At 58.9% G+C, this 26,324-nt stretch overlaps 3 protein-coding genes across 5 annotated transcripts; 2 read left to right on the top strand and 1 right to left on the bottom strand.

The window, feature by feature from the left end:
- NDUFA3 (NADH:ubiquinone oxidoreductase subunit A3) lies at window positions 1-2,447 on the top strand. Of its 2 annotated transcripts, XM_032324531.1 has the most exons (4): window positions 1-208; window positions 432-506; window positions 1,813-1,890; window positions 2,292-2,447. In XM_032324531.1, the coding sequence occupies exons 1-4, from the start codon at window positions 16-18 to the stop codon at window positions 2,381-2,383; spliced, it is 438 nt and encodes a 145-aa protein (XP_032180422.1). In that variant the 5' UTR covers window positions 1-15; the 3' UTR covers window positions 2,384-2,447. The 2 variants fall into 2 exon arrangements, with proteins under 2 accessions (XP_032180422.1, XP_032180423.1); XM_032324532.1 differs by lacking the exon at window positions 432-506.
- Window positions 2,448-2,472: 25 nt separating this feature from the next.
- TFPT (TCF3 fusion partner) lies at window positions 2,473-9,691 on the bottom strand. The gene is made up of 6 exons (XM_032324527.1): window positions 9,285-9,691; window positions 8,355-8,613; window positions 6,421-6,491; window positions 3,291-3,360; window positions 2,959-3,177; window positions 2,473-2,652 (listed from the first exon to the last, which is right to left on the bottom strand). Exons 1-6 carry the CDS (start codon window positions 9,305-9,307, stop codon window positions 2,533-2,535), a joined length of 762 nt encoding a protein of 253 aa, XP_032180418.1. The 5' UTR covers window positions 9,308-9,691; the 3' UTR covers window positions 2,473-2,532.
- A 68-nt stretch (window positions 9,692-9,759) lies between these two features.
- On the top strand, window positions 9,760-24,425 carry PRPF31 (pre-mRNA processing factor 31). Of its 2 annotated transcripts, none has more exons than XM_032324461.1 (14): window positions 9,760-9,866; window positions 12,085-12,269; window positions 12,370-12,430; window positions 14,411-14,494; window positions 15,051-15,148; window positions 16,064-16,170; window positions 17,529-17,698; window positions 19,462-19,619; window positions 20,797-20,886; window positions 21,859-21,986; window positions 22,059-22,131; window positions 22,558-22,686; window positions 22,778-22,876; window positions 24,027-24,424. In XM_032324461.1, the coding sequence occupies exons 2-14, from the start codon at window positions 12,093-12,095 to the stop codon at window positions 24,150-24,152; spliced, it is 1,500 nt and encodes a 499-aa protein (XP_032180352.1). In that variant the 5' UTR covers window positions 9,760-9,866; window positions 12,085-12,092; the 3' UTR covers window positions 24,153-24,424. The 2 variants fall into 2 exon arrangements, with proteins under 2 accessions (XP_032180352.1, XP_032180353.1); XM_032324462.1 differs by lacking the exon at window positions 9,760-9,866 and adding an exon at window positions 10,223-10,509 and having other exon boundaries at window positions 24,027-24,425.
- The last annotated feature ends 1,899 nt before the right edge of the window (window positions 24,426-26,324 follow it).

Below are 26,324 nucleotides of genomic sequence, written 5' to 3' on the forward strand. Positions count from 1 at the left end.
CGCAGAGTCAGCGGGATGAGGCTGGCGCGCGGGGACCACAACTCCCAGAGTGCTTCGCGCCCTCGCCCCCGCCCGGGACCGTACTTCCGTGCCAGGGCTCTCGTGCAGACTCGGAGAGCGAAGACTCTGGTGCAGGAACCACAATTCCCAGAGTGCTCCGCGCGCTGGGTCGCGGCTGCCGCCGACGCTGCGACCAAGATGGCCGGGAGTAAGTGAGGGCGGCAGCGGGCGTGCGGGGTCCGGTGGTTCCGGGAGCCCCGGTAGTGCCGGGACTGGGGCACGGCGGAACCTCCGTGGAGGCGGTGGGGTCCTGGCCGGAGGGGGACGCCGAGGTCACGAGAGGGCTTCTCCAGGGCGGGGGCGGCGCGGGAGGGTTAGAGGTCAGAGGAGGCGTCCCCTGCTGGGGTGACCCTCTTCCCCCGCCCCTCCAGGACTCGCCACTTTCCTCAAGGATGCCTGGGCCAAGGAGCCGGTGCTGGTCGCGTCCTTCACCATCGGGGGCCTCGGTGCGTGAGCGTGCATCGCCCCCACCGTGCCCCAAGGCCCCGTCGCTCCCCACTAGCGTTCCATCCACGTTCCTTGGCCCCCTCGTGTGTCGCCCTCCCCCGCCACGACGACCTCTTGCCCACCCCATCCCGAATATTATGACCCCTTCACCAGCCCGCTCCTTCCCACCCTGGGTACACCAACCCGACTCCCCAAGAAGAGGTTCTCAGCCCCGCTGTGCACTGAAACCACCTGAGCGACAAAAATAAGTGTCCAGATGCTCCCCGCCTTTCACCCTCGTCCCCTCCACGCTCGGTGGGGAGCTCGTGGAGTGGCGGTGGCGCCGGGGAAGCCGTGTGCTGTGAAAATCCCTTCGCGGTTCTATGGACAGGCTCTGTCCTAGATCGGGGCAGCCCGCGGAGTCAGGTGCCGGAGGTCGCTAGGATGCAGGCTGTCACTGCGCTCGCTGGGCTGGGCTGGGGCCGGGGACGCGGCCTATCCCCCGGGGCCCCAGATCTTGTCCGCGCGGCCCGTCTGTGGGCCACATGCCGTGGGTGAGGTTCGAGAGCTGTTGTCCCTTCTGGCAGCCACGGGCCATCCTGGCCGCTGAGCGCCTGAAACGCAGCTCCTAGGAATTGAGCTGGTACACTCCGCTCGTGGAAAGGACACGCTGGATTGCGGAGAGGGTGACAAGTCTACAAGATATCTCCGCTTCTTTCAATCATACGTTGAAACGACGTTTCCCGTATGCCGGCTTAAATCATTTCAAAAATTGATGTGTTTTCAACTTTATTTTTAATGTGGCTGTTAGAAGGCTTAAAACTAAGGTGTGGCTCTTACGATTCTATCGGACAGCGTCGCCTTGAACATTGCTCTTACCCCCTACCCCTGCCCCCCAGATTCCTGGCTCCCACCCTGGGCGGACTGTAGTTTCCCAGCGACTAGTCCCTGTACAGCCCTCCCTTCCTCAGTTTGTAACAGTTCATGATTCTTCTGGAAGATTCCCAAAGCACTCCCCTCATGCACCACCCTCTGTTCCCTGACCCCCTCTGCACATGCACTGAATACTGTGACCACCCCCATGGCTTCCCCACCCCCCACCCCGTGCTCTCTAGATCCCATGCGTCCTTGAATTGCTGGCTCCCATCTCCTCTCCTGCTGATAAAGGGGGATCCCATAATGCCAAGGGATCTCCTGGAGGGTCAGGAACTCCCTCCTCCTATGTATTTGACTCATAGTTTGCCAAGGTTTTGCTTCTGCCCCTTCCCCTCCCACGCCTGCCTGAAAGCCACCCCCTCCTCTGGTCTCACCCCTCTCTCCCCACAGCTATAATTCTGCCGGCTTTCAGCCCCTTCACCAAATACGCCACCATGATCAACCAGGTCACACCCTACAACTATCCAGGTGAGTGGGAGCAAGGACTGGCTTCAAGTGGGTGTGGGGGTTGGGGGGTAACCTCCTGCCAGAGGAGAAAGAGTCATGGGCAGGTCTTTCCTCTGCCGTGGTCTGAGAATCTGCAGTATGGGATGGGCTTTTTCTTCTGAGATCTAGTCCATGTGCCTTAAAACTTATTTCCTGTCTGTTTTCACACTTTTGTTGAGTTTCTGTTGTCATTCCACATTTGTATTCCTTTCTGGATTTTCGTCATTCTGTCTCTCTCTGTGCTTTCCCATGCCTCTAGGTCTCTATCTTCCTGCTTCTCTGTGTCCCCTCTCTCCCCTGGGGTTCCCTTTCCCTCTTTGAACAGCCTTTATGAGCCTCCCAAGATCTACCAGTCTCAGTGGCCCACCCTCCTGCCCCCACAGTGCCCGTTCGGGATGATGGGAACATGCCTGATGTGCCCAGCCACCCTCAGGACCCCCAGGGCCCCAGCTTGGAGTGGCTGAAGAACTTGTGAGCACGCCCTGTGAAACGGAGGAGGCCCCTCCCCTGTAGTCAATAAAATGCGAAAAGCAACCCCAGAATCTGAGCTTGTGTATGATCACAGGTGGAAACAGTAGACGGCGGCCAAGGCGTTTGTGGGGGTCAGTTTATTGGGGGTGGGGGTCAGTCAAAGGGAGGGCTGGCTAGGGTGGGGTACGGCAGCAGTTTGTCTGGCCCCCGAGAAACCCAGCTGGAGTCCAGGGCCTCATCTGCTTCAAAGCCAAAGTCTTCCTCAACCTTAATCTGGGGGAGAGAAGGAGCAGGTGTGAGTAGGCTTCCTCTATGCACCTGGGCGAAAACCCCAGCACTCCCACCTTCCCTTCTACCCGTGGCCTCTGACCGTCCCTCCCTCTCTGCTCTAGTCCTCTTTCCTGCTCCCCGCAGCCTCCTCCAGGTCTCTCTCCTTCCTTTTCCACCAGAGCCCTCACCTGGCTTTTTCCAGCTTTTCTCCATCCCTACCCACCCCCAACCATTCCCGCCCTACCTCCTTTCCCCAGTGGTCCCCAGCCCCCACAGCACTGTTGCCAAACCCAGGAGCCCTGGTCCCACCTGCACCGGGGCCAGCTCTGGACTCAACACGGCTCCCGCTCGGCGTCCATCCCGGGGCGCTCGCCGCCTCTTGCGTCCGCTGGGCCCCTCACCGGGGGTCGGGCTGCCGGGTTCTGGGGGTGCAGGTGTCCTTCGGGGCGGGGACAGGCCCTCTTTCTCTGGAGGCTCATTTTCAGCATTGCCAGGAGTGGGGGCATCTGTGCCCTGGCTGCCCTCGTCCTGGTGGGGAGAAGGGGCAGCAGGTGAAGTCTCTGTCCTGGTGCCCAGCCCCCACTCCCCTGCCTCCCCCCCTCCACCCCCCCACCCCCCGCCTGCCCTGAGGTCGCACTCACCTCAAGGACAATGGTCAGCTGGCTGGCGCGGTAGTCATCCCCATAAGCGTCCAGCACTCTCATAAGGAACCTGTGTCCGGGGCCACCAGGGTTGCAACCTCAGCGTCTGGTGGGTGGGGAAAGGGACACCCCACAGCCCAGCCCTGGCTCTGAAGGCAAGGTTGCCCTGGACCCACAGACCCAGAAGATTTGGAGCTTCCACATCTGAGACCTGGGCGCCAAGTATCTGAGCAGCCTGCAGGACCCTGGGCCAAACAAGAGGACCTCTCTGCACCTGTTTCTTGCTCTGTCAACAGTTCAGGACAACCCTGAGCAGGGTTGGGTGACAGGATAGGTAGAAGGGCATCTCCTAGTGCTTGGCCTACATTCCGCTGTCAGCCACTGTCCTTATCAGTAACAGGAGGGCAAGAGAAAGATGGGTGCGGAGCCCTCCTGCGGGGACTACCTTCTCTGCTTACCCCCTGTGCCTGCTTCTAAGAACGCCAGGGATTTTGTAAGCTTTGAATGCTGCCTGGGGGCCAGCACCCCGGCGGGGCACTTCACATGCCCCATGTGTCCCAGTCTCTTACTGGGTGTGTGTCCCACAGGCTCACGGGTTCTCCATGCTAGTGCTACATCGGGGAACCACACAAAATCCCCTGTGCCTACTGAACTCGGGGACATCAGCAAATCAACACACAGCAAGCTAGGCAGGCAGACACAGGATACCCGGAAGAGGGCTGGAACCTCCAAAAGATGATGGGGGATGCCTCACTGAGAAGGTGAGGGAGTGGCAGATAAACGTTTCTGGCGGGAGGAAGAGCCAGTGCCAGTGCCCAGGCCCTGAGCGGGAGTAGCATGTGTGCTGTGACAAAGGGCCTTCCTTGTTGGCCGTTGTTGGTAATTCTGGCTCTGACTCAGGTGGGACTCCCCGCAGGGTTCTGGACAGAGAAGTGACTTGGTCTACTTGCCTTTCCTTTTTTTTTTTTTTTTTTTTAAACTTTTAAAAAAAGAATTTTTAAAAATTTGTGGTAGGATACACCTAACAGGGTATTTGCCACCATAGTCAAGTGTCCAGCTTGGTGGATTAAGCACATTCACACTTTGTGCAGCCGTCACCCCCATCTGTCTCCATGACTCTCCATTCTCCCCAAATTAAACACCTCCCCACACCCCTGCCTCTAGCAGCCACTGCTCTCCTGTCCGGCTCCGCGATCGTCAGCCCTCACCAGAGTGCGATCACACAGTGTTTGTCCTGTTGGGACTGGCCCACTGCACTCAGCATCATGTCTTCGCGGTTCGTGGCGCGGCACCCTTTCTGAGAGTGGGTGGTCTTCCTCCATGGGGACCACCCTGCATTCTCCACCCACAGACCCTCTGTTTCTGCTTTTGGGGTATCTTGAGTACTGTTATGATCGTGGGCAGACACATCAGTGACCCCTTTTTCAACTCTTCTGGGGGGTTTACAGATAGGTGGAGTTGCTAAATCGTAGAGTAATTGTTTTTAAATTTGGGGGAAAGGCCATGTAGTTTTTACGCAGTGGCATGTCTTATTTTAGAAGGCTTTCTCACCACCCCCTGAATTTCTGACACAGTAGGTCTGGGGTGAGGCTTTGGAACCTGGATTTGTGACAGGTGCCCAGGTCCCTGGTCCAGGGGCCATGTTCCGAGAAGCATGGGGCTGAGCTCCAGGTGGACCGTTCCGAAAGCAAGATCACCCCAACTGATCTGTACGGTTAAGGGAAGTTTAGCACGTGCAGATGCCCTCCCGAACTTCGGATGTTTGAACTAGAAAGACCAGCCTTCCCTTCCATAAACTCTCCTGGTTTTACTGTAGGAGAGAATCTTGGCTAGTGGTACAACTGGGGGAAAATGTTCAGTCAGGGTATGTGGCAGGAGCCTACGGAGGGTCAGGGAGGCCAGCGCAAGTACGGCTCGTGTGGGGCGAGGAACCCAGTCCCTTGGCCCAGGGTGCTGGCCTCCTGGGTCTGTTCTGAGGGTGCATCAAGCAAGGAGGTGACAGAGAGAAGCAGCTGGGAGGGTCTGTTCTCTGAGGGGGAGCGGATCAGGAGCAGGGAGCGAGGTCTGGCTTAGCTTCGCATGCGTGTGAGGGGACCTGAAGCCACTGTCCAGCGGGTGGCTGACAAAGGGACACAGAGTTCAAAGAGCTGCAGACGGGATTCATAAGACGGTGGTGCTCTGAGACTTTCTGGAAGCGCACACAGAACCTTCTATGAGGACACAAACGTCCCGTTCCCATGCAACACGCTACATTAGCCACTGGCCACCTGTTGCCATCATGGAGCCCCTGGCATGTGGCGAGAGCCACAGAGGAACTGACTTTTTGAGGTCATTTATTTGGGGTTCGATGCCAGTTGTCACATGTGATACTGAGCTACGGTGTGGCGAGCGCCACCGCGGGATGGAAGTTTTCATCTCATTTTGGGTAAAAATCGCCACTGGTGGCTGCCGAGTACATGAACAGAGAAATGGAACTTTCTTTCATGCCAGTGAATTAAAATTTACTTGGACCGATGTTAGATTTCAAATTTAACGAAGTCTGGTTAAGTCGCCACCTGGGGCTACCGTGCTGGACAGTGGAAGTGTGGACGGGGGGATCCAGGGCCGAGCCCTGGGGTACTGGGGCGAGGAGGAATGGCGAGGAGTCAGAGGAGGCAGGGGAAGCAGGTGGGTGAGGGCAGGCGCCTCCTGTGGGTCAGGTGGGTGCCGGGAAGAACTGGCTGAGCTGCTGGACACATTCCACAGACACGGGACATGGGACACAGCGTGTGGCGGGAGGCTCTGGGTTGGGCTCATCCCCTCCCCTGAGCTCCTGTTCAACCCTCAGTAGCCACGGGATTGTGGCATTACCCACCTCAGCTGAGACGGGAAATGGGCTCAGAGAGGGATGCTGCTTGCTAAGAGGCACAGGGCAAACTGCCTGACACCATGTGAGGGCCTCTGTCCTGATCTGTTCTGCTGCGCACCCCATTTAAAGGGAGTGGACCTGCCTCCCCGCCCTGGCTCGGCCCTCACTCATCCCCTTCCCCGCAAGGCCTGGGAAGACTGAAGCCAACAAGAAGCTTGAGAGTGGGCGGGAACAGTGGCTGGGGGCAGAGGCATGGGCCCCAGGGGGCCGGCGAGGGGTTACCTCCGCTCCTGCTGAAGTCGCCGTGTTATCCTCTGCACCTGATGGAGTCTGTTCAGGACCCGCTCGTTCACCTGCAGGGAGACAGAAGGCTCAAGTCACCCAGACTCTGCTCACTTCCTCTCGCAGTGAACTGAGCCCCAGCGGGGACCCAGGGAGCTGGCCCCACGGCCTCCGGGGCCTGCTGCACCCACTCTCTCCCTGCCCCTCTTCCTCGCCTCTGCTGCTCCCCGGCTGGCCTCCCCTGTCCTGGGGTCCTTCCCACGTGCTTGCACACCTCCCTCCCTCAGGTCTGGCCTCAGAGGTTACCTCCTCAGGGACCTCCTGCTACACTGCAACATCCTCTGCCCTCCTTGTGCCCTCAGTCACTCCTCTCTGCCTCAGTTTCCCTTACAACACTCCTCACTGCCTTCTAGCTTATCCATTCTCCCTGCTCACTGTCTGCCTCCCCCACCAGACCCCAAGCTCCAAAGGACAGGGTCCGATGCCGTGAGCAGAACCTGGCGGCAGGGGTGCCCCATCAGTATTTGCTGAATGCGTGACTTTCCGCACGACTTCTGCTGTGGAAAGTGCTGACGGGCGCCACGTAGGCCCACTTGCTGGAGATGAGGCAGGCGGTGGCGACGTCAGGGCCAGCAGAGAGGTGTGCGGGCTGGGACACGAATGAGCAGGTACTACTCCGGGTCAGAAAGACCTGGGTTGGAAGCCCAGCCTGCCCCGTCCAGCTGCATGCCCTTGGGTGAGTCACCTAGACCCTTGCTGAGCCTGTGTTTGTAAAAGAGGAATCAGGCCACCGCCCACCTGGACGGGGAGGATGGAGCAGGAACTCCAGTGCCAGCTCCATCTGAGCAAACGGTTGAGTCCCTTTGGAGCTCAGGATCCATGTGTTAAATGGGGCTCAGGGTCCCGCTGCCAGCTTGGGGAGTGTGGGGGCGGGTAGGGGCAGTGGGACGTCCTGAAAGGTCCTGTGGGTGCTCCCATGTGACCGTGGTCGCTCTGATGTCCCCACCCGTGTACCGAGGAGCCGTGTAAACACAATGCCAGGGATGAAATGTCACTGCTATGGTGGAAGTCACCAGAGAGAGAAGAGGTAAGAGGGGTGCTGGAGGAGGGAAGGAGGACGGGGTGGGGCTGACAGCCGCCTCATGCCGCAAGTAGAATATCTGGTCTGTGTCATGTCCGACTTGTCCCCTACTGTCTATCACACCTGTGCACATGTGCAACCATGCGGCAGACTATGCCCTGCGAACCTCCTAGTTGTCACTGGGTGTGCAGGAGCGGCTGGCCACGGGGTGTAGCCTCTGGAGAGTACATTTTCATACACGGAGCCGACCTGCTCCAAGCACTCGCCCTGCTCCCACTTCGTGCATGATCCTCTCCGCCATCTGTCAGCACAAACCTGTGTCCTGCTCCAGGCAACTTGGTACGCTCTGCATCCAAAGAGGACTTGAATGTCCGTCTTTGTTCCCCACTGGCTCTGCCTCCTGATCCCTGCTCCGGCTCACACGACACCAGCCTCCCATAGTCCCCAGCGCCCCAACACCACCGATAGGGGTGGGATGATGTCCCCCAAAACGTCGTGGAGTCCTAACTCCCAGTACCTCCGAATGCGACCTTCTTTTGACATAGGGTCTTTGTAGAGATAATCAAGTGAAACGAATTCAGTAAGTGGGCCCGGGTCCTCACAGGAGGAGGAAACTGGGGCATGGATAGGCACACCCTGGGAGAACGCCACGTGAACACGAAGGCAGAGATCCTCCAGTCGGGGAGCAGCAGTGATTACCAGCAACTACCCAACGCAAGGAGAGATGTGGGTAGCAGATTCTTCCCCGTGCCCCCTCGGTAGGTGGGGAAGGCTGGCACGCAGACAGGCGGAGACCAGGAAGGGGTAATTTTGGCCAGGGGGCCCCAAAATGGGGGAATCCGCACTCACCTACCTGCTCGATCTCCCGGCAGCGCCGCCCTAGTGCCTGGTACTTCCTACGATTTAGTTCCCGCTGGCGCCGATGCTGGCCACGGGCAGCCTCTTCCTCTTCATCTCGCTCACGGAGCCCTGAGCCGCCCAGACCCCCAGACACGAACTCCACTTCTGTCTCCAGTTCGCTCTCCAAGATGTGACCGCCGAACAGCGGAGGCAGCGCCAACTCCGAGCCTGGTGGCGCCGAGAACTCTTCAAAGCCCACAGCTGCCATGGTCCTGTAAGGTCAGGGGGTTCAGAGGCCTTGAACTTATGGCCCAGCTCCCTCCTCCCTCAGACCAGAGAGTCCAGACACACCCTCCCCACCGCCGCCACCCTTCCTCCCACAGACCCGGGAGTCCAGACACCCCCAGCCCCTGCTCCCTCAGACCAGGAGTCCAGACCCCCAACCCCTCCTTTCTCATACCAGGAGTCCAGACCCCCAGCCCCTGCTCCCTCAGACCCAGGAGTCCAGACCCCCAGCCACTCCTTCCTCAGACCCAGGAGTCCAGACCCCCAGCCCCTGCTCCCTCAGACCAGGAGTCCAGGCCCCAGGCACTCCTCCCTCAGACCCAGGAGTCCAGATCCCCCAGCCCTTCCTCCCTCAGACCCAGGGGTCCAGACTTCCAGACTTGCTCCCAGAGGATCCCAGGAAGTTCAAATCCCCATCGCCTCACTCAAGCTCGGGAGGCCGGGGCTCCAACCTCGTCATCTCTCAGATCCAGAACTCCAAAGCCATAACCTTCTCCCCCAGAATGTCCGAGTACAGACCCTGGTCCCTAAGACCGCTGAACGAAAGCAGTCGCATGAACTACAGTCCCCATCCGCCCTCCAGGAAAAGTGCACATGGCTGTACGTGATGCAGCCGCAATGCCTTTTGGGAATAGAAGTTTTCCCAAAAGCCACTCACCCCTCTCTCTGCTCCAGTTCCATGTCTCCCGCTCCCGGCGCCTCAGGTCTCAGAACGTCCAACCTCGCAAACCTCTGGGTTAGGTCCTTCGCAAAACTACCTGTCCCATCAGGCTTCACGGCCACCACATCCGGGACTTAGCCTCTAGGCCCTCTGGGACTTGTAGTTCCCGGCTTCCGGCTCCGCTCCCCACCCCCCTCCACCTCCGCCCTGAGTCCCGCCCGGCTTAAAGTCCTTGCTTTTTCGTCTCACTCCTTCCCGAGTCGTCTGAGTTGCCCCCGTCTTTATTCTTGTCCCTGCACCTTCCGTCTGGCTAGGGCGATTCCCCAGTTAGCAGGGTCAGTCCTCGGCGGGCCGTCAGGCCGACAAGTCCCCTCTCCTCTCGTCCTTACCGCTTCTGCGCCTAGCGGCAAGAGCTAATAAAGTTGTTGTTCCAAAGGCGGCCGAGAATGACGCGGGGCAGGAGCCAATCAGAGCGCGTCTTTGCCGCGACGCCGGCGCGAGAATCAGAGGTCATCAGCGAGCGTCGAGCGCTGTTCGGAAGCGACTTTCCCTAGAAACCGTCGTGCGAGGCGGAGAGAGGTTCGTGTGAGGGAGACGGGGCGAGGGCGGGAGGCCGGACTCCGGGGCCCGGGGGCGGGCGTGTGCAGGGAGAGAGGCAGGCCTTAGTAGGTTGGTTACGCGGAGGTCCTCTGTGCTCTGCAGCGTCCGGGCGCTAGCGGCTCCCTGCCGCTCAGCGCCGTGCCCGGTGCCCCGGCTTAGTCGGGTAATGATTATGTAATTACACTGGCCCGGACGCGCGGGGCGCGTCCCGTCTGCAGCGGGAAGGCGGGAGAGAGCTGAGGGCCGCGGAGGGCGAGGGGGCGAGGGGCGTCCCGGCGGTGGCGCGGCCGGAGAGGCGGGCTGGCCTGCGGCGGGCTGGTCGCGCGGCAGGGCGAGTGGTGAGCCAAGGGGGCACGGCCCCGGTTCCTGCGGAAATGTCCTCCGAACCGGGAAGACGCGCATTTGAAAGTGTTAGAAGTCCGGACAGCCTTAAGTGTCGGGACGAACGAAAGGGCTCCGAGATGTGTTAACAGCGGGATGGGGTCTGGTCCGGGGCTCAGAGACGCACGCGGCGGGAAGCAGTGTTTGTGCCCCTGAGGGACGAGCAAATCACTCAGAGACCTGGAGAAAGCGTGATGTGGCCGGCGTAAGGACTAGATCGAGCCCTTCCCTCGTTCAGCAGGTGATTTTTCGGTACCAGCCACAGTGCTAGACGTTCCGTTAGATGTGAGGATGTAGCTGTGAGCAGACAGATGCGGTGCCCGGGTCTGCTGACCATTGAGTGGAGACAGACAGGACACGCACAGACACCAAGTGTTACATGTATGGGGAGCGCCCTATATTCTGTAAGGAAGAGGGGCGCCTGGGTGGCTCCCTCGGTTAAGCGTCTGCCTTCCCTTCAGGTCATGATCCCAGGGTTCTAGGATCGAACCAGGTATCCGGCATCCGGCTCCTTGCTCAGAGCGGAGTCTGCTTCTCCCTCTGCCCCTACCCCTTTGTGCTCACTTTCGCTCTCAAATAAGTACAAAAGTAAATACAGTTTTTCTTGTGCAGAGAAAGTGAGGAGGTGAGTTTCAGAGAAAGACACATGTGAGACCACGCAGGTGCGTTAAAGAGAAGTCAGAGTAAAGAGGATACTGCGTCCAAGGGAGGGAGGAGGGTGTGAGGGGAAACTGATCTCATAGGGATAGCTGGGCACCCAGGGGTCCCAAACTCCCACTTCAAGGGCCAGATCCGTCCTGTAACCTTTCAGGTTCGGCCTGTGCCGTGTGTGGTGGTCTGGAGGGTTTTAGATTTAGTTAAATTATCCATTTGAATAATTACGAGGCAACATTGAAACTAAAAGATTATAAAAATTCGGAATTTCTTGAAGAAAGAAAAATCCTGGCACCATGCAACCGATGGTCCCCCTTGCGAAGCAAGTCCATAGGTATGCGTCAGCTGCGCATTTACATTGGCCGAGAGTTCTCTGCTCTCCCTGTTGCCCAGCCCCCCGCGTGCTTCACTCCACAAATCACCCACGCAAAGTCTCTGTTTTTACACTTCAGGAGAGGGTGGTGTAGAAGAGTAGGAAGTGAGAAATGGGGTTTGTTTTTACGAAAAATGGAAAAGAACAGGAAGGAGGACAGTTCTCTCATTTTAAAAAAAAGTTAAGAGCAACCAGGAGGATGGTAGGTTTATACCTTGTTGAGTAGTCCCTCTCATTCTTTTCCATTTCATGGGACTCAGAGAAAATACTCATTTTGTCCAGCCCCTGGAGTGAACGAGGAGGCTGCTCGTGGCCAGAGGGGTCAGGCTGGGGTCTCTAGATGTTTTAGGCTGCACCTGGTTGCCCTGATGGCTGGGGAGATCAGTATTTTAGGACATCTGTCATTCATTTAGGGCCCAACGGTTTGGGGAAGGGGTCTCTGGCATAGGACAAAAAAGGGTCTGAGGCAAGGTTCCCATCTCATCAAGGGGAGGATGTAAATTTTTTAAGTCTTAGTGAGGTGGTGGCGTGTGGGGCATCCTGTTTTCTTTTCCAGTGACGTGAGTGTGAGAACAGTGAGTGGTGTGAGCTGTGACCAGAGACCACCTGCTTCTGGGGGGTTTGCTCACGGAGCGGTTTGGTAGTGACTGAGCACCTGTTATGTGCCAGGCGCTGAAGAAAAAGCGCATGAAAATTCTTGTGGTGTCGATCCAGGAAGGACCAGGCCCTTCTGGGCGGGGAGAAGCCCTTCGCATTAATGAGGGGGGACCCTGCTCTCCTTCCCCATAGTCCTCGGCATGTCCCTGGCAGATGAGCTCTTGGCTGACCTTGAGGAGGCGGCAGAGGAGGAGGAAGGAGGAAGCTATGGGGAGGAAGAAGAGGAGCCAGCAATCGAAGATGTGCAGGAGGAGACGCAGCTGGATCTTTCCGGGGACTCGGTCAAGAGCATCGCCAAGCTGTGGGACAGCAAGATGGTGAGCCGGCTGCAAAGAGAAGCTGCGGGGAGGGGTGATGTGTGCAGTCGCTCTGCCTCCTCCCAGTCCCGAGTTCCGACTCTCTGTCTTCCCTGAGCAGTTTGCCGAGATCATGATGAAGATTGAGGAGTATATCAGCAAGCAGGCCAAGGCTTCGGAAGGTACCTTCTCCCCTCCTGCTCCCCCTCGCCCTCCCAGCCCCTGGGCTCTCTCACTGCGCGCAGCTTTGAAAGTTCAGTCTCTCGCTCTCTCGGCCTTTTGGAGAGCCCATATCTCCATCCCAGCACAGGCTTCTCCCCGAGACGGCGTCATGCTGTAAGGCTGACTCTCCTTAAGTCCGTGTTCGGAGCTGAGTGCTTGCTCGTGGCCTTAGGGCTCACCTTCCAGGGTTCTTGTGCCTGGTTAAGGGTCCCGCCACATCCGTAAACCACTTGTTCTGTTGTTTACTTCCTGTTTTCTTTAATTCAGCATAGTCTTTTCTTTCAGTTTGCCTAAGAGGGGCTCTTTGCTACCGTGAGTGGAAAACTGGTGTCATTTGGTAAATAGAGAGTAGCCCTCCGATGTGCAGTTATCAGACCGTCAGCTGTGGGGGACACTGGGTTGTGTCTGGAGCACTTGGCCCAGCTCTGGGCGCTGCTCCTGTTGCTGCCGATTCTTGAGGGGGTGGAGCTCCAGGCTGGGATTTGTTAGCAGATGTTGTGGGCACAGCCGCGGTGTGGGCAGAGCAGAGTCCCGGGCAGACCTGCTCTTTCCTTCCTTCCTTTAAAGCTTTCATGAGGTGTCCCGAGGCAGGCCTGTGTGGGCACCTGGTGCCCTGGGGGATCCACCCAGCTCTCTGCTCTCAGAATGCTCAGGATCTGGCAAAGCAGACAGCCCGTGTCTGGGCAGTTGTGGGCAGTGCCTGCTTGGGTGGGGGGAGTGCAGGACACGAGCTGCTAGGTGGGGGCTGACCCTGCCTCAGAGGTTAGGAAGAGCTGATCGCTGAAATGGGCTTCGAAGCATGAATACACACCCCAGGCCAAGAGCAGTGGCTGTATGCCCTGGTGAAGGGAGCTGTGTGTGCAGAGCCTCACTCGTCTGGAGTGGCAGACGCGGCGGTCCGGAGAGGCTGTGGGGAACGGAGGAAGGGACACTCCCTGATGGCGGGTCAGCCTTCAGGTTAAGTCAGACCTGATCCCACTTGGTGTCTGGTTGGGGACGTGGACACGGAGCATCTCCAGTCTGGGTGGCGGCTGTGTCTACTGGACGGGGCCAGAGTGCCCTGGGAGCACAGAGGAGAGACCCTGAAAGGAGGAAAGGATCCTGAGGTGCCGCCGAGTCCTCAGGACGCAGAGACATTTGAGCTGTCAGGGTTACAAATGGGGGCCCCGGGGCCAGATCTCAGCTCTGTTGTGTGCTGGCTCTGTGGCATCAGGCCGCATCCCTCCATTTCTCTCTCTGCTCACTGGTAACACCAGCCTCCCTTGGCGGTTGTGGGAGATCAGGGCAGTACCCATAAGGCTGCAGGAGCAGCGGCACACGTGGTAAGTCATGGGTTTCGGCCACTGTGCTTATGGCGCCCTCAGTGTCCTCATCATTATGATTGTTGTTAAAACCTGGAGAGGAACTTCTCAGAAACAGGTAAGGAAGGGATGTGCCAGCGAGTGGGAATAGCATATGCAGAGGCCCAGAGGAGAGCGAAGCAGTGCCGAGTGCCCGGGTGGTACAGCCCTTCCCGGCTGGCCTGCGATAAGACGGGGGCGTCTCGAGAGCGTGGGGCTGGGACAGTGCCGAGGCCATCGGAGAGAGAAACTGCAAAGCCAGACAGTCAGCAAATAGCCAGGCACTGTGCTGGGCACCGGCGGCATAGCCGTGGTAGACACGCAGTACCTGTCCTCACAGGGCTTCCTTTCTGGGGGACTTGACTCTCTGCCTGAGTGCATGGAGAGCCCCTGGAGGGGTTAGTCCTGGAGTGCAATGGGGTCATGTCTCGACTGGCCTGGAGAAGAGCGATGGGAGGTGGGCTGACATGGAAGCCCCGCTCCAGGTTTTGTCCTCAGTCCCCAGCTCCCCTCCAGCCATACGCCGCTGCCCTCTGACTCCCCCAGCTGTGGGAGCCTAGATACACACCCAACCACCCAGGTGGTTTGTCGTCCTCACAGTGATGGGACCGGTCGAGGCAGCGCCCGAATACCGGGTCATCGTGGATGCGAACAACCTGACCGTGGAGATCGAGAATGAACTGAGTGAGTTCTGGGAGGGCGAGCAGACATGGCCCCATGTGGTGTCCCTCACCTCCTCCTCGCATCCCTAAGGAGGGAACAAGCAGGATCCTGCTTGCCTTCCCCAGGGTCCTGCCCGCAAATCGTCATACTAGTTCAAATCCAGGTTCAGCTGCTGTAACAGAGCAGCCTGAATAAGAAGGAAGCGTGCTTTCCTCTGATGCAAGACTCTAGATCAGGCTCTTTCTGTCTTGTTGACCTGCCACCTGTGTAGGGCCACAGGATGACTGCCTACCTCCAGCCATCACCTCCACATCCCCACCAGCAGAATGGGAAAGAAGAGGAGGGCACAGTTCTTTAAGGGGGTGACGTGGAAATTGCACGTGTCACTTAAGATCACATCTTGTAGACCAGAATGATCTCATGTGGCCACATCTAGCAGAACGGGCTGCTGGTTATCCGTGAGCCCAGCTGAATTCAGGGATTTGGTTACCAGAGGAGGGAGGGGGGATGGGTGCTGGGGACAGCCAGCAAAGTCTGCCTGCCCTCATCAGATAACTGCCTTTCCCATGTGCCTTAGACATCATCCACAAGTTCATCCGAGATAAGTACTCAAAGCGCTTCCCTGAACTGGAATCTCTGGTCCCCAACGCACTGGATTACATCCGCACAGTCAAGGTGAGCAGAGAGAGGTCAGAACTCAGGAGGAACTGAGTCCCCTGGATCGCCCCTCATGTGAAGGTGGGAGGTGGGGGCAGAGAGCAAGTAAAGGGCCCAGAGTGAGGCTGCCCGAGCCTTAGCTGCCTTCCTTGTTCTCTTGAGGCCTAGAAATACTGGAGAGGATGGGTAGTAGGTCATCTGCTCCAGGCTTCCCAGCAAGAGACAGAGCCTGGAAAGGATGTCCTTGGGACTCTGCCCCACGTCCAGTGCCGCCGCTTCCCTGGATGGGTCTCCCAGGAAGGTCTGCGAGCTGCTCGAGGCCGAGGAAGCAGGCAGGGAGATGAGGGGGTCCCTTGTGCCACCAACAGTGGTTGGAGCCGGTGGCATTTGCGTCGAGATCTGAAGGTTGATGCAGGGGTAGCTGTGCAGAGATCTGGGGGAAGAGGTCACAAGTACCAAGACCCTGGGTGGTTACAAGCCCTGCTGTGTTCAGAAAGGAGGAAGTGACCGGCAAAGTTGATGAGGTCGGGTCCCATGTGACCCCAAGGCTGTGGGCCTTCTGGGAAAGCCACAAGAGGGTCAGGTGCTAGGGAGGGCGGGGACAGCAGTGAGGAGTCTCCTGCGTGAGGCTAGGAGAAGGTGCGGATGGTTGGGGGGCCTACGCACAGCGAGGCAGTGTGGTTAGATTGGCAACCTCAGTTGATGCACGCAGCGGGTCTGCTTGGGCCGAGTTTCTGAGTGGCCGCGCCGGGCAAATGCTGCTGATGCTCTGAGCAGTGAAGTCCCTGGGACTGGGAGGCGGCAGGCACGCTGTGTATAGTCCCTAGCTGTCCCTGTGTCCGCAGAAGAGACCCAGGTGTGTGCAGGAGCAAGAAAGGTTCTAGGGCCTTCCTGAGTCTCTGCTCCTCCCCTCTGTTGCCTTCTCACCCCTAGGAGCTGGGTAACAGCCTGGACAAGTGCAAGAACAATGAGAACCTACAGCAGATCCTGACCAACGCCACCATCATGGTCGTCAGCGTGACCGCCTCTACCACCCAGGGGTGCGTGCACGGGGGAGAAGTCACTGGGGCCCCTCAGGCCCATCTAGTGGCCGATGAAGATCTTGGGGTCCCAGTGGCACAGGTGTCCGTCTCAAGAGGACAGGTCATTTCTGATCCTCACGTGTTTGAGGAGGGCCCGCTGTAAGCCAGGCACCGGGCTGTTCCCAGGGATGCTCAGTCAGCGAGGGGCCTGTAGTCGGAACTGGCGAGACAGAGGGCAAACCCACAGTAGAAGCATTTGTCTCTGGCACGCCATCCCTCGCTGGAATGGAGGGGTCTGTGAAGGCAGGGACTTTGTGTTGGCCCCTTGGTCTCTACCTTCCCCTCTGGCATCTGTGCCCACGAGGAGGAAATGTCTGTAACCCCAGAGCAGAGTCCAGTGGCATGGAGACCTCCTCCCTTGCCTTTCTGCTCATTGAGTAAATGCTGCCAAGCACTGAGCACTGTTCTGAGGGCAGAGATTAGAGAACTCAGCAGAACAGAAACTGCTCTGCCCATGCTCCTGTTTGGGGGGAAGCAGGTGCACACACAGGTCGAAGGCTGGAGGGCGAGTGTTAGAATGCACACGGGGTTCCAAGGGGCATGGAGAACAAGACAAGAGGGACCTGTCCTCCTGGGCCGGTGGCTTCCTAGAGGAGGTGACAACGCAGCTGCAGGCAGGGACCAAGCTCTCCAGTGGGAGAGCAAGTGGGCTCCTAGCTTGCCACTGCTGGGGGCAGCCGTGAGCATCAGCCCACTGGGCCGTGGTTGCAGGTGCCTGCGGCCGGCTCCATGGTCCCTCCTCTCTGCGGCTTACAGCAGATGGGGTGAGGGAGGGAGGGGTGTGGCTGGGTCCGGCTACCAGCTCTGTGGCTTCAGGCCAGTCCCTTCACCATCTGGGCCTCGTGTCCCTTCTCAGTAAAATGACAGCAATAACAGCCCCCCTTTGTGGTTTCCTGCCATAAGTACTCGCCCAACATTTTCTGTGTGCCAGGTATGCGCTGGGCATGCTGCTGAGGGCCACACAGCTGTGGGGTCCCTCTCCTGGGGCCAGCTGGTCTGGCACAGAAGTGGGCGGGTCATGGAGAGGCCTTACAGAGGCATCGTTGGTCCGCAGTCGGCTTCGGTGGTAGGCAAGGGTGAGACCTGGAGGAGGAGCTGGCAGGGGCACGTGGGCAAAGGCAGAGACCGGTGTGGGCAGGCAAGGCCCAGGCTGGCAAGGTGCCCCCTGAAAACCAGGATTCCCAGTAGCCCCTGCTTCCAGGCCTCAGGGCCATTGGCTGTGCACACAGCTGGGGGGACATGGTCTCCTGTGTCAGGCAGACAGGACACCCTGTGGAGGCCGGGGTCCAACCCAGCCACGTCCCTCACCGCTGCAGGCAGCAGCTGTCGGAGGAGGAGCTGGAGCGGCTGGAGGAGGCCTGCGACATGGCGCTCGAGCTGAATGCCTCTAAGCACCGCATCTACGAGTACGTGGAGTCTCGGATGTCCTTCATCGCGCCCAACCTCTCCATCATCATAGGGGCGTCCACAGCCGCCAAGATCATGGGTGAGGCCCAGGGTAGAGTGCGGACACAGGGCTGTCCTTGAACAATGCAACCTTGGGGAAGCCTCGTCCCTCCTTTACAAGATGGGGCATCTGGCCTGGGCCCTCAGCACCGTGTCCCCCTTGCCCTTGCCCCTGTCACCCCTCCTAGAGGTCGCGGAGGTCAGCTGCCCTGCTCTTCCTGCAGACATGTGGGGACAGGATGGTAGCCCTGAGCAGGGCTGGACTGAACAGGCTGGAGGAGGCGGGAGCATGGCTGCTGGAGAGGCTGCCCCCTTGGCTGCCACGTTCCAGCAGCTCCCGGTTCTGCACAGACGCCTGGGCAGCCTGGCACTGGCAGCGTCAGCTCTCGGGGCCTTGGTCTCGCCCGCGAGATGGGGACCGCAGTCCTGACCACGTGTCAGGAGTGAGGTGGGCACTCCTCCTCGATCCCCTCAGAGCGCCCTCTCAGGCTCTTCACGCCTTCAGCCATGAGAGTCTTCAGGGGAGCTGTGTGCAGCAGCGGTGCGGCTTTGCTCTGGCTGCCCTAACAAGCACCGCGGGCGGGGGCAGGGGCTGAGCTCCCAGATTCGCTGTCACATGGTCCCCGAGGCTGGGAGGCCGGGACCAGCGTGTCAGCAGGCTGGGCCCTGCAGAGGCCTCTCTCCTCGGCTTGTCGGTGGCCAGCTGCTCCCACGGCCTCCCCTCTGCACATCTGTGTCCTCAGCTCTTCTTCCGAGGACACTGGTTGTGCTGGATCAGGGCCCATCTGCTGACGTCCTAACACTTTAATCACCTCTTTCAAGGCCTGTTTCCAAACACAGTCCCATTCTACGGAACCAGGTGCAGGGCTTTGACATAGGAATCTGGGTCATAGCTCAGGCTTGGGTGGCCGACGTGTGCAGGGTAGAAAGAAGCAGAGGTTTCAGGGCAAGATAAACTTGTGTGTGGGTCCTCCTTCCCTCCTCACTGACTTCACATCTTTGGGCAGGTGACAACATGTGCCTCGGTGTGATAGGGCTTTGCTACTGTCCTGTGAGTGCTGGGCAGAAATCAGGGTGTCAGCCAGTTCCTGCGTTCCTTTGTATTTACGAGCTTCTAGAGAGGAATCCGCTTCTGTCTTCTCCAGCTTCTAGAGGCTGCTGCATCCCCCGTCTTAAAGTCTCCTGTCTCACCTCCCTGTGACTCGCCGCCTTTCTCTTCCACTTACCCCGTCTCAGGGTCCTTCACATGATCGTATCTGCAAAGGGTCGTAGGTTGTGCAGATTGAATCAGAGTTTGTGTGTGTGTGTGTGTGTGTGTGTGTGTCGGCAGGGGGTGTGTGGGGGCCCGTCCCTGTGCGGGAGGCATGTGTTTGATGACACAGTTGACCTCGACCTTAAAAACACCCAGTGCAGGGCTTGGCGTGCAGCAGACCCCCATCAGAGGCGGCATTTCTAGCTGCAGTTTCCCTGCCCCCAGCCTGCAGACGTGCTCACGGGAAGCCGGGGTGATTGATGCCAGGCCCGTCCTCCAGGTGTCCCCCGGGTGCTGGCAGCTGGTGGGAGACACACAGAGCTCTGCAGACTCGGGGGGCGGGTTACTGTTGGGCTGACTTCTTGCTGTGCATCCTCAGGCCAGTGGTTTCACCTCCCTGAGCCTCCTCCGTATCCTCCTTCTAAAACGGGATTTGTCAGCCCTCTCTGCAGGGCCAACTCAGGAATTCAATCAGAAACACACACACAGGCACACAGTGAGCCCCCATATAAACACCCTGAGCGGCTTTGACATCCTCCCTCCGGTTGCAGGGGTGGCGGGGGGCCTAACCAACCTCTCCAAGATGCCGGCCTGTAACATCATGCTGCTTGGGGCACAACGAAAGACGCTGTCTGGCTTCTCGTCCACATCCGTGCTGCCACACACCGGTTACATCTACCACAGTGACATCGTGCAATCTCTGCCCCCGGTGAGTCCCCTCTGCCCCCAGCGTGGCTCCCTGTGGAGCTTCCGCTGTGTCAGACATAGCCTCAGCTCCTCAGTTCCCACTGGTCAGAGCTGGGGACCATGGTCAGGAGCTCAGACGACAGGGTCACACGGGGCATCAGAACGAGGATGCTGGAGCCGATGTGTCAGGGTTGGGGTTCTAGAGCTCCACTTACCAGGGCAAGAGGCATGAGCTCTGTGCCTCAGTGTCCTTGTCTGTCAAATGGGAACAGAGCCTGCCTCGTGGGGTTGGGATTAGGACTGCTACAGATGGAATTCTTTCAGGCCCCACTTGGATATAACAAGCAGTGTCAGCATTAGCTTGCAAGTGGCAGGGGTCCCCAAACCGTCCTCAGGTTCAGTAACCCCCTAAAGGGACGAACGGACTCCAAGCTGACCCACCTGGGCTTGCGGTCGTGAGAGGACAGACTCACATCAGCCAGGGGAGGAAGCACGTGGGGCAGGGCCTGATGGTGCCACCCACCGCACTCCCAGTTGTCCTCTCCCTGTCAAGACACGTCACTCCTGGCCTGCACACCTGCCCGCGTGCAGGGACACCTGCCCCCAAAAAAGCCTGGCTGAGTCGAAGTCCGGAGTCTCCACTGGGGCTCACTTGTGCAGACGTGACCGGGTAGCCCAGGTGGCTGAGCTGGGCTCCAGGTTGAGACCCCGTCACCCAAAGACCCTATTTCCAATCCCATGGTTGGTCTCTGCCTTGTCCAAGGCCCCCAGGCCAGGAGAGCTCACCGCCCAGGGGCTGAGGACCGAGGGCTGGCCTCAGGGCAGGGTTATAGGCGCTTGCTGCTAACTTTGTTATCACTACCAACTAGATGTGTGGCTGGGGGTTTACGTCTACCATCTTTGTGTGTCTCAGAGCATGGGCCACTGACCTTTCTGCTACACAGGTGGATGTTTTCTGTCTTAATCACTGTTTTTAGCATGTGATCGTCTTCTACCTGCAGTAAGGCGGCTGTCTCTGCAGACGGCTTCCGGCTGTCCATAATAAGCCTGGGGAAAGAAAACCGTGATGGTGCTGATTTGGTGCCATAAGCTCTATCATGGTGACATGTGGTGGGAATGGTGGTGGCTAGGGTTTGGGGAAAGCTCGATGCTGGCAAAAGGAGCCTCCCCTCAGGTCTGCCCCATCTCCGCTGCTTCAGGATCTCCGGCGGAAGGCGGCCCGGCTGGTGGCCGCCAAGTGCACGCTGGCAGCCCGTGTGGACAGTTTCCATGAGAGCACAGAAGGGAAGGTGAGGCGCAGGCAGGCGTCCGTCTCTGTTGGTCTGTCTGCTCTACCAGCCTTGTCGTGGTGCAGTTTACTTGTCTCCCTTGGCAGGCTTGCTCCATGAAAGTGGGTGTGTTTTCTGTCTCGTACGTTGGCGTTCAAACACCCAGCCTGACAGCGTTCGGGCTTCGTCTCTCTTCCCCTCCCCGCCTTCTCCCTCACCCTTTCTCTTTCCCTCTGAACCACTGGTCGAGGTGCTGGGGGAGAGCAGTGAGCCACTCAGACCACAGCCCTGCCTCGGTGGCATTCATGTTCTGGCCGGGGGCGGGGTGGGGAGACGGGGGACATCTGTGGTATGTCCAGGGTGCTGCGTAAATGCGGAGATGGGATCAGAGGGTCCTGGGCTGGTGAGGGAGAGTGGGTGCTGGGTTAACCGGTATGTCAGGGAGGGCCTTTCTGGAAAGATGAACGTCATGTACTCAAGTGAAGCTAACAAGCAAGTCAGGCCAGTGTTTGGGGGAAGAGTCCCAGGAAACGGCCAGTGCAAAGGCCCAGGGCCTGGCACACAGCAAGCTTGGAAGAGAAGGCCTTGGGAGGGGGCAGGTCACGCGGAGCCTGTGTGCCCCGGAGAGAGCTCGGTTATCAGCAGAGGTGCTGATGGGGGCCGATCTGGGGTCTTTCCAGAAGAAAAAGCCCAGTGGGACAGAAACCACGGAGGTGAGGCTCCCAGGTGACCCCCTTTGGCCACCTGTGCAGGCCAGAGCTGAAGGCTGGGGAGGGGAGACAGGCATTGCATTTGGGGGGCTGCTGGTATCCCCCCATCCCCCATTAAGAAGATAGTAATGTGAGGGGTGCAGGGAGAGGTCTGAGCCCGAGACCTGAGCGTGAGGTAGAACTAAACCCCAACAGAGGATAGGACCCCTAGGCCTGGGGACAGGCATGACACTCTGGCTGATGGTGGGGCAAGGCCCTGATGGGACCCTTCTGCCCTCCCCAGGTGGGCTACGAACTGAAGGACGAGATTGAGCGGAAGTTCGACAAGTGGCAGGAGCCTCCACCTGTGAAGCAGGTGAAGCCACTGCCTGCGCCCCTTGACGGGCAGCGCAAGAAGCGAGGCGGCCGCAGGTGGGCCCTAAGGAACATGGGGGTGGGAAGGGGGACTCACGCGCCCAGCTGACCCTTGCTGCCCATCCCCAGGTATCGCAAGATGAAGGAGCGGCTAGGACTGACCGAGATCCGGAAGCAGGCCAACCGCATGAGCTTTGGAGAGGTCAGGCCCTTAACCCTGATGCCCCTTTCACATTTCTTCCTCTCTGCCGGGCACCACCCCACATCCGTGCCCCCCACGGGACCAATGTAGCACTCAGTGCCGGCCCTGTCCCTCCCCACAGCCTTGCCCTTCTGTATGTGCCCATCCCCAGGCTTCCCCTGTGCTGTCAGTCTCGCTGAGCATCCTCCTGCCGGTCCTGCAAGAACGAGCTCAGATGCCGTTTCACCAGCAAGCCGGCTTTCCATTGTTGAGCCCCGTGCATGTGCACGTGCATGCACATGCGCGTGGAGCTACACACACAGCCCCTCTCGGCGGTCTGCTTGGGGAGTGGTAGCAGGACCGTGCTCACTGGGCCCCAGCAGGCACCTGAATCGGGTGACCGCTTGGGTATCTGGTGAACTCTGGGATGCCTTCCTCTCCTGCCAGATCGAGGAGGACGCCTACCAAGAGGACCTGGGCTTCAGCCTGGGCCATCTGGGCAAGTCGGGCAGCGGGCGGGTACGGCAGACACAGGTGAACGAGGCCACCAAAGCCAGGATCTCCAAGACATTGCAGGTACGGGCCTGGCCGGGGTGGGCCCAGGGTGGGGGAGCTCCGGGGGGAGAGTCTGGGCCCAGCCCAACCCTCCCGTCCACTCCCCCCACAGCGGACCCTGCAGAAGCAGAGCGTGGTGTATGGAGGGAAGTCCACCATCCGCGACCGCTCCTCAGGGACCGCCTCCAGCGTGGCTTTCACCCCGCTCCAGGTATTGGGTGCTGGAGTCAGGGGGCCCGGGTCTGGGCTGGCCCTGAGCAAATCCCTCTGGTCTGAGTGGCCCTGAGCAAATCCCTCTCTGGGCTCCAGTTTCTTTGCCCCTGAGGCGGGCACATGGAGTTCCTCATTGGGCTGTTGTGGCTGGCGTTTCAGGGAAGGCCCTGGAAGGGAGAGCGCAGTTCCTGGTGCTCAAGCTCACGGGGACAGAAGGGAAATGTCGTGCCAGCAAGCACAGGCTGGCTTTAGGATCAGGCTGGGACTTCGGGTGACCAGTTGTTCCCTGTGACCTGGAGCTGGCTCAGCCCCTCCCGGAGGCTCTGGGTGGTGGGGACAACCTCAGGGTTGAAACTAAGAAAGGTCATAGCTAGCTGGCTGGGACGGGGAGGTCCCACCCAGCCACCGATGCACTGGGTGGAGCCGCTGCGTCTGTCCGTCTCTCTGCTCCCCCAGGGAGGGCCAGCGTGTCTCACGTGAGCTCATTCGCCTCATCAGCAAGGGTGTACTGAGCTCCGAGCGCCGTTGCAGGCGCTGGGGATAGAGCCACAAGCACGAGACGGGAAGCCTTGCCCTCTTGGAGCTTGTGGTGTGGCAGGGGCCGGAAGTAAGATACAGAGCCTGCTGGTAGGTAGGAAGTGCATGGAGGGGAAAGGGAGTGGGAGCACGGTGGCTGGTTGGAGCCGCCCAGGGAGGCCTGAGAGAGGAGGTGAGGACTGCCCGGGAAGATGCTGGGAATGCTGCGAGCTAGCGCGGGTCTGCGTCACCAGTGGTATTGCTGTGGTTTGTACTAGGGCCGTAGGCAAGTCACTCAGCTCTGTGACTTGGTTTCCTTACTCAGGAACCAAACGTGGTCAGCTGTTTTGAAACACTGGTATTTTTAAAATCACCTGGACGACTTGTTAAAAATTCAGATGCCCAGGTCCTCCCCACTCTCCCCCAATCCCAGACCCCTGGAGTCAGAATCTCCCAGGTTTGGGGCGGCGGCAGTTTGGTGAGTGGTCATCTGTTCTCAAATCGCCCTGGAGCCCAAGGACAACTGAGAAGGGCGTCCTGGACATTTCACGTTCTTTCACGGGATGGGCGAGCCTTGTCAGGGGCTGCTGGCCCATCTCCCCACCCCATCATCACCTCCTGTACCTGCCCAGGGCCTGGAGATTGTGAACCCACAAGCAGCCGAGAAGAAGGTAGCTGAGGCCAACCAGAAGTATTTCTCCAGCATGGCGGAGTTCCTCAAGGTCAAGGGCGAGAAGAGCGGCATCATGTCCACCTGAGGGGCTGCGCCCTCAGGGGCTGACCCTGAAGCTGCGCAGGCCCTGCCCTTCTGAAGGGATCCCGGTCAGGATAGGGCTGGGAGGGCCGGTCCTCAGCCCGGTGCCAGGACTGTCCGGGGCGGCTTGGGAGGAGGCCCGGCCCCCCAAGCACCAAGACTGCTCCCCACTGCAGAGCGGCAGAGCCAGTCTTCATCTTGCCTCATCTTTTGTATTTTAACTAGGAAGGGAGATACTTTTGGAAAAAGTGCAATTAAAAGCACATTATCAGGTTCTGTCCCTGGGAAGTGATCATTTGTCAAACGTGTGACTGGAGGAGTCAGAGCTGTGGGGGTTGGGGGCACAGATCCAGGTGGCATCTGGGCCTGTCCCTGGTCTTTCACTTCCCTGTCACGGATCCCAGGAAGAGCAGAGCCCTCTCTGTCTCCAGTCCGCCTGGAGAAGGTCATGTGTTCTAACACCCAAGGGATGCAGCTACTGAAAGCCCCAGCTTTGTGAACAGGCCAGCCTGGGCAGCTGTGGTGTCAGGTGAGTGGCCTCACCTTTCCAAGCCTGCACCCCTGACACAGGGCCACCTGCGAGGATGTGAGAGGTGGTAGGCTCCTGTCAGGGACCAGTATTTGCAGGGCATTCCCTGCCCAGCCTGCTGTGCCAAGCCCTGATGGGGCCAAGCAGACGGACTCCCTGCCGGCACGGACACAGTGCTCTAAGAGTTCCTGCCAGGTTCCTCTGTCCTGGGACAGGGGCTCAGCCCAGGTCCCCTTTGCTTCACTGGAAGGTGCAGGCTGCAGGGCTGGTGGCCTGTAGGCAGCTGGGGACAAGGTTGTAGGCAGAGGCGGTCAGGAGGGCTACCTTGCAAGCGCTATTTCAGGAAGGCACCACCTGGGAGCCATGTACTGGGCTCTGGAGCTGGGCTGCACAGCACACAGAGCAGAGACCTGGTCACCGACCTATGAGGCCAGTTGGCGCCCCTCTCAGTTGCCCAGGATGTGGGTGCGTAACCTATCCTTGAGAAGGTGATGCTTCCTACCTCTGCCCATCTCCCATCCGCTGGTTCACGCTTTCTCCCTGGGGCTCTGGTTGGCTGGGTCCTGTCTGAGAGCTCCCTGATTCCTCTTTCTGGGCTGCTGCTGCCATACTTGATCCAAGTGTGCCTCAATGCAAGGCTCGCTCTGCACCTCAGCCGCTCTCCGAATCTCTCCCCTCACATCAGAGTCTACACCACCTGGGAGATTCCTTCTAATGGCCACGTTACCCCAGGTCACAGAACTCAGTTTCCCCAACTTTATCCCTGAGGCTTTAGGTCAGCCATGTTGGAGAGTGACCAACTTGGCTCTCTCTGCTAATAGGTCTTCTGGGGAAGGGTGCTCTGTCTGCCACCCTTCAGAACCTCCACCTCCCTGGTGGGAGTCAGGAAAGGATCTGACGCACCTTGTGCCACAGTCCTGCACAGTCTTAGAAGATATGCTCGAAACCTAGTATGCTTTAGGATTACCTGGGTGGCTTGTTAAAACCAGGGTTGGAGGGCCCAGGGTTACTGCTTCAGTTGGTCCAGGGTGGGAACTCAAAAGTGTGCATTTCTGGTAAGTTCCTGGGTGATGTATTGGCTGCTGCTTGAGACTCCCTTTGAGAACCACTTCTAGAAAATTATCAGATGAGCTGCATGTTGGAATCATCTCAGTAGATTTAAAAGTTACTTCTGGTCCCCATCCCCAGAAATTAAGATTTCAGTGGTCTAGGGTAAAAGGATGATTATCTGGACTTTTCTTTCAAGCCACCCAGGTGATTCTGATGTGCGGGCCAGTTTGAGAACCACCGCTCTGAATCTTGTGGCGCATCAGCATCACCTGGGACCCCCTGAGGCAGAATCTGCATTTTAACAAATCTTCAGATGGTTCCCGGGTGTGTGAGAGGCCCTGCCCCAGCCAGGGTCCCCACTTGGGAGGAGCGGTGCTCTAGAGGAGTGACTCTCCCAACTCCAGTGAGCATGGGGATCGCGCAGGGAAGGGTGTCGCAGTGCCGACCTCCAGGCTTTCCTCCCCAGGGACAGGTGGACCCTGTCCCCTCCCTTGCCCTGCGATGAGGTGCATCCTCCCTCCATCCACCTTCCCATCTTGACTGTCTGACCCTGGAGTCGTCAGCGGCAAGTCAGCCCTCGCATTCACTCGCTCGCTC

The sequence above is a fragment of the Mustela erminea genome, chromosome 19 (assembly GCF_009829155.1).
Source record: "Mustela erminea isolate mMusErm1 chromosome 19, mMusErm1.Pri, whole genome shotgun sequence".
NCBI classification, from domain to species: Eukaryota; Metazoa; Chordata; class Mammalia; order Carnivora; family Mustelidae; genus Mustela; species Mustela erminea.